At 46.6% G+C, this 6,043-nt stretch overlaps 1 protein-coding gene across 6 annotated transcripts; it reads right to left on the bottom strand.

Moving 5' to 3' along the window:
• Nucleotides 1-383: 383 nt before the first annotated feature.
• Nucleotides 384-5,220, bottom strand: LOC121299945 (FAST kinase domain-containing protein 5, mitochondrial-like). Of its 6 annotated transcripts, none has more exons than XM_041228223.1 (3): nt 5,090-5,220; nt 3,617-3,681; nt 384-3,157 (listed from the first exon to the last, which is right to left on the bottom strand). In XM_041228223.1, exon 3 carries the CDS (start codon nt 3,141-3,143, stop codon nt 612-614), a length of 2,532 nt encoding a protein of 843 aa, XP_041084157.1. In that variant the 5' UTR covers nt 3,144-3,157; nt 3,617-3,681; nt 5,090-5,220; the 3' UTR covers nt 384-611. The 6 variants fall into 6 exon arrangements, with proteins under 6 accessions (XP_041084157.1, XP_041084184.1, XP_041084150.1 ...); XM_041228250.1 differs by having other exon boundaries at nt 384-3,154; XM_041228216.1 differs by having other exon boundaries at nt 5,094-5,220.
• Nucleotides 5,221-6,043: the final 823 nt, after the last annotated feature.

Genomic DNA, 6,043 nt, shown 5'->3' with positions numbered 1-6,043 from the left:
TGGTAGGTAATTTAATATATTAACGTAACATTATTCAGCAGGTTTTATTTGCCTTTATGAAGTAAAATGAGTTAACAGTATTTCTATAGGGTGCTGCAAAACTTTTGGCCATAGCTGTATAATAAGGGTTCTATGCAGAACTCATTTCGGTGAAGACTTTGTTTGAGAATGGCATCAAATTTACCAAAACCTACAACCAGTTCAGGACTGTGAAAGACTGGCATGTTTGAGGTGTTCAAATGTAACCAACCACAGCTTGAAATGCATCGTGCCTGCGAACCTGGCAGTGCACGTAGTGAGGCAGAGAATTCACAGGCCAAGAAAACGAACTGATACTGTAGAGCTTAGAGATTTAGCATTTAAAACTTTGAACACGTCTGTGGTACATATCATGTTCTTTATTCTTAGACTTTGCTCAGAATATGCATTGGCTACAATACCCCCTTTATATGGTCATCATTTTGAAATAAAGACATGAAGCTTCTACACTGTATATGAAATCAGAGGCGATCAGTGGCATGTCTACAGCACAGCCATTTGAATTTGTATCAGAGTAAACCCTGGAATGGCTTATTCCCTGACACTGGAAGGCAGGTGTTTTTTGTGCCTGTTTAGTCAAGGGCCCCATAGAGCTTGCAATGGAGATAGGCGAGTTTCTCAGAGCGTGTGCGTCTGAGCAGAGGGAACCACTCCCAGAAGGGCAGCTCCAGCACTGTGTAGCCAGCCCGGCTCAGCTGCCGTCTCTTCATGGCATGAAGCCCCAGGAGGTGACGGGACCCGTAGCAGAACTGGTTCCGGTTCGAGACCTGGACCGCCAGTCTGCGCACTCCGGGGAGGGGAGAGAGGGGCTCTGCTGGGGGGGAGAGGTGGGGTATGGAGCTGGAAGACCCTGTCATGGCATCCAGGAGACCCTCAGTCAGGACAACACCACTGAAGAACTCCTTCCTGATCTCTCCTGCTGTCGGACTCGCGCTATCCAAAGTCCTGGGGCCGCCGCCACCGCTCTCATCAGCTGCAGGCTCAGGGGTGCTTCTACTGCTCTTCGCATTCAGGAGCTGAGACACTAGATCGTCTGTGAGGGGCACTCCTGCGTGCTTCATCTCCCACTTCCTGATGCGCTGCTCCCGCTGTGTACCCGGGTCCATGGCTGCAACTGACTGTGTGTTGAAGGGCAGGGCTCTCCCTGCGGAGTCCAGGTGGATCTCCAGGTCACTGGACCTCATGTGTGGCAGGATCATATGGTTCTTCACGTACTGAGGGCCCCCCAGCATGGACTGCAGCAGGGTCTCAGCCTCTCGCACTTCTGCTTTCTGGCACACGTCCTGGCTGGCAAATCCCCAGAGCATCTCTGTCACCTCTGTGCAGATTTCCTCTGGAAGACGGGGGCCAGCATATCCAGGGAGCTCCAGCTCCACTGTGCCATCCAGGGTGAAGAGGTCCTTCTTCAGTTCTAGCTGGGTGGACTCGGCAGCTAGTTTCACAAAGCCAGGACTGAGGGCGAGATTTATGAGGTCATGCGGGAAGCGGCCAGCAAAAGCTAGTGCGAGAAGCCCAGTCAGAAGGTGTTCAGGGTACCTTTCAAACTCTGCACCTTTCACACGCAGTTGCTGCGTGAGGCTGGAGAAAAAGGATTCCGCATTGCTGGGCTGGTAGCTCAGGGAGGAAAAGGCCCAGAGCAACTTGGCAGTGTCTTTGCTACGGCAGTGAGCAACTTTAACAGGCACCTCTGCAGCTATGGCTTCAAAGATCCTCTCGTCGAGATAGTGCAAGGAGGAGCAGGCCAAGGCAATGTGCATGAGTCCCTGAGCTCCCATCGAGGGGGCTCTCCCTGGGACCACCTCTCCCAGTCTCCTCAGGAATCCCACATGATCCACATGGCTGTATCGGAGCATCTTGAGCACGTTCACCACAGCATAGTTGCTCATGTCCTCCAGCATGGCCTCGGCTCTGTCCCCAATCCTGCGCATGGCCTGCTCAGAGAGCGCACTTTTGGATTTGAAGAAGCCCAGGCACAGTGCTCCTAGCTCCTCAGGAGTCGTCTGATCCAAGAACCTCAGAATCAGGACCTCCAGGTTCTGCATTAGCTCCTGTGGGGCTCTCCTGCCCTCCCCTATGAGGTAAACCAGTTGTACAAGCTGTGGCAGAGTCAGCTCTCTGCACCGCAGTCCTAGTCTGTTGTAGGCAAGATCCAAGTACTGTGGCACAGCCCGACCCAAACATCGCCACAGGTCCCCCACCAGCAGAACCTGAGTGGAGTCTAGATCCCAGACCCGTCTGCAAAGCTCTGAATTGAACACATTCAGCATGCTGTGTGTGGGGGGAATCCCCAACCTTACAAAGGCTCTCAGGATGTTTATCAGCTGAGGGGAGGTGAACAGACGCAGATTCTCCACAGCATATCGGCACAACATGGCAAACCGAGTGTCTGACTTCACCAGCACCTGCTGCTCTGTGGGAAGCTGGCCCAGCTTCTCAAAAAACTCACTGATTGACTGAGGACTGAGAGTCCCTTTCAGCACGTTCACTTTATGCAGGACCAGGAAGCCCTCCTCTGTAGAAATGGGTTTGGGCAGCTCTGAGAGGCTGTGACAGAGAGCTCTGTACTCCTCCCTCAGTTTCTGGAAAGCCCTGGGATCCTCTTTGCTGTCATACAGTGCCTCTCTGTCCTCTGTGCCACTGAAGCCGCCTGCCTTGACCCCGGCCGCTCCCTGCTTATTCTCACCAGCCTTCCCAAAAGCCAGGTCCAGGAGCGTGTTCTTTGCATTGGACAGCCGTCGAGAGCAGGACACAGTGTAGGTGTTTCTCGTCTGCTGCTGCTGTAGCTGCTGCTGCTTTGAGCCCAAGGCCAGAGGCTTGACTTCAGGGGGCTCATCCTCATCTGCAGCACTGGGTCTACGCGTTGTTACTACCTGGCTCCGGTGTGTTCGGCAGTATGCGGAGGGGTTGTAAGGCACCGTGTACCCCGGAAGGTTGGGCAGCACAGCATCAGGATTCTGTCCCTCCTCCTGGTCCTCATTGCTATGGTTACTGATCATCTGGATGGGGCCGCCCGTTGTTTCTTCACCTCTTGCTCTCCAGGACACTGCCGCAAACCTGCGCATCCCCCGCAAAGGGAGCCTCTGGCACAGCAACCCCGACGCCATCCTTCACAACACTGCTGCAGAAAGAAGCAGAGCCACAGTCAGAAGCAGGACACATCCCCTCCACCTCTCTCCTTACAAACAGAGCCACTGCTGCTTTAACCTTCTACACAGAAAATACCCATAAGACACACACACACAGCACAGCATAGCATCCAGCCGCTGAGCATGCAAGTGCTATAGCTGAAGAGATTTGTGTCTTAAAACCCAAGAGGAAGGAATATAAGGAATCTGTTGGGTTTTTTTTGTTTTGTTTTCATACTCCATGTCCTAATCATATTCTTGCAACTCAGTTATTAAATATCTACACTATGCTCATATGCACACAGTCTTGTTGAAAAATCCATTTCATTGAGTTTGTTTTGAAAAGGCCACGTGTCTACTTCAAAAGTAGGCTACTGTGTAATATCAATTCAGAGTCACGTTAGAACCCCTTTAGAATCTTTAGAGTATTAGAAAATTCTCCAATAATTTACCTGAGAGGTGATTCCCCCATGGGTTGTCATTGAAGTCTGCCACAAAGAACATTCTATAGAAGTAGCTTAAATAAAAGACATTATAAAGTTGAAATTCCAGGGGGAAAAAAAGTGGGAAAGCTAGTAAAAGCTGAACTTTAAGCACCCTTTCACATTCAAATAATTATCAGAAATGAACTGTGGAGTTTTGCCCTCCCTTTGGATACACACAAGTTCAAACAATGTGCTGCCAGAATACTGGAACACTGTGCTCTTCTTGTCCATTGCATCGATTTTGGATTTTGTTGATTTTTTTTAAATTTGAACATTTACAATAAATAAAATGGTAATGTTTTTCATAGTAGCTTTTTAAAAACGTTTATGTTTCTAATTGTTCAGTGACCTATAATCCTCCAATAACATAATAACTCTAAGCCACTCACAGAAGTACATCACAATGGCAAAGGTCTAATCATCACCAACAGAACACACAGTACTTGCATTTTCACCCCAAAAATGTACCATGTACACTTTGAAGAATGATTAGTCCCGTTTATGTCAGACAAGGACGACCTTGGTATTAAAATAAAGGTAATCGCTTAGCGTTTAATCACATGTAAGGCTCTCCCGCGATCTTCAAGAGAGTTCTGGGATATGCTCATTGTAACATAATAGAGGGCACTGCACCCCTTGCTGCTGATGAAGGGTTAAATAATATCTACACTACACTACACTACACTACACTACACTACACTACACTACACTACACTACGCTAGCCAGGCTACTGCCTGGGGTTTGAAATTCCATTTAGAATCAAAATATTGTGCAAGTATATGTTGGGAGTTTTTTATTTAATTTTACAAGGATGGACCCAAATAGCTGAATCTTATACATGTGTCGGGCAGCTGTAAACTAGGCTTCACGAGGATTAGGCAGCTGTGTCCTTATACTGGGCAGACAATACAGCACAGGCATACAGGACATAAAACCCAATACAATCAGGCAGGGGTGAGTCACTTCACCAAACACAATTACAAGATGCCTGTCTGAACAGTACCGTTAGAAAACGGCTTTACTGTGACCTTCCTTTCTCTTTGCTTTTTCATTCTTTCACAGGCAGGGCCTTATTACATCAGTGCCCTGTTTTCTATTCAACTCAAGTATTCATAGAGTAGAACATAAGAATATTAGACAAGGAATCAAATAGAGGCCGCTCAATGCTCATCGGGGGAAGCACAGTAACTGAGAGTTTATATTGGCTAAAGTTAAACTTGAAAAATAACACAAAATAAATATAACTGTTGATACTGGATTTGATAAATCGCTGTAATACATTAACATCATATGTAAACTCCTAAGATTACTAGTACTAGCCAATCTTACGCATGTGTTTTAAGCAAAAGCCTGCCATGCACTGACAGGCCTCATTATTTCTGGTATTGGAGATAAATAGCTACCTATCTATCTATCTATCTATCTATCTACCTACCTACCTACCTATCCTGTGGTTCCGGTCCGACCTCGGTACCAACAGGACCTGATTTCTATCTGAAGCGATCCCGGTTACGGCAAAACATCAGACTCGTGTGCTCTGGAAAGGTCAATGGTTCTGCTACAGCAAGTGAACTAGGACATTTCTGTCAACGCATTTTACAAAAAATAAAAAATCTCTTTGGTCGTTTGGACATGTTGCCACTAGGGGGGCAGGACGCACTGTAGATGAATAAAACATCCTAAAACTAAAAAAAGTACTGACTAGTTTTAGCCACGAGGGGGCATGCTTCAACTAAAAAATATCTCCTCAATTTTTTGTGCCGTTTCTACTTAGTTAACATTGTTTTATCAATGAAAATAAAGTTTAGCATAAATGAAATAACTGGGAATTATGTGACAGTAGTATTGATATGCATTTACTTCACCTAAATAGGTCAGGGGTAAGCAGGCTGGCTGATAACATCCAACATCACCCAGCAAGGTATTTAAACTAGGAACTGGGGAGGGAGGGAATCTAAACAGGCAGGTAAAATTCAGGTTAAAGTATCCTGCCATTCCCGCTACTTGCTAAGTAAACACAGAGGTGTGTGCTACAGTAACCTTCGTCAAATTCCTATTACCCCTGCTCAATCACATGCTCTTGATTGGACCAATTTACACCTAGGTTTATTTAATGTCCGGTCTCTGTCTAATAAGGCTCTGTTGATTAGCAATTTTATTCAGTTTTCAGGATTACAGCATTGATATTGTCTCTTTAACTGAAACTTGGATTAGACCGAATGACCATGTTCCCTGATTGAGGCTTCTCCACCTAAATATTCTTTTTCCAGAAAGCTCGCTCTACTGGGCGGTTTTGGGGTTGCTATTGTTTTCTGTAGTGAACTTAGAATCAAACAGGAAATTGTTGAAGGTTAGTCATCTTTTGAAGTTTTAACCTTGACATTTAACAGTCC

This window comes from Polyodon spathula, chromosome 2, assembly GCF_017654505.1.
Source record: "Polyodon spathula isolate WHYD16114869_AA chromosome 2, ASM1765450v1, whole genome shotgun sequence".
Classification (NCBI taxonomy): domain Eukaryota; kingdom Metazoa; phylum Chordata; class Actinopteri; order Acipenseriformes; family Polyodontidae; genus Polyodon; species Polyodon spathula.
This window is presented reverse-complemented; position numbering and strand designations above follow the sequence as displayed.

Coding starts and splice junctions, on each gene's coding strand:
- LOC121299945 (XM_041228223.1), bottom strand. CDS start 3,143: ATGGCGTCGGGGTTGCTGTGCCAGAGGCTCCCTTTGCGGGGGATGCGC.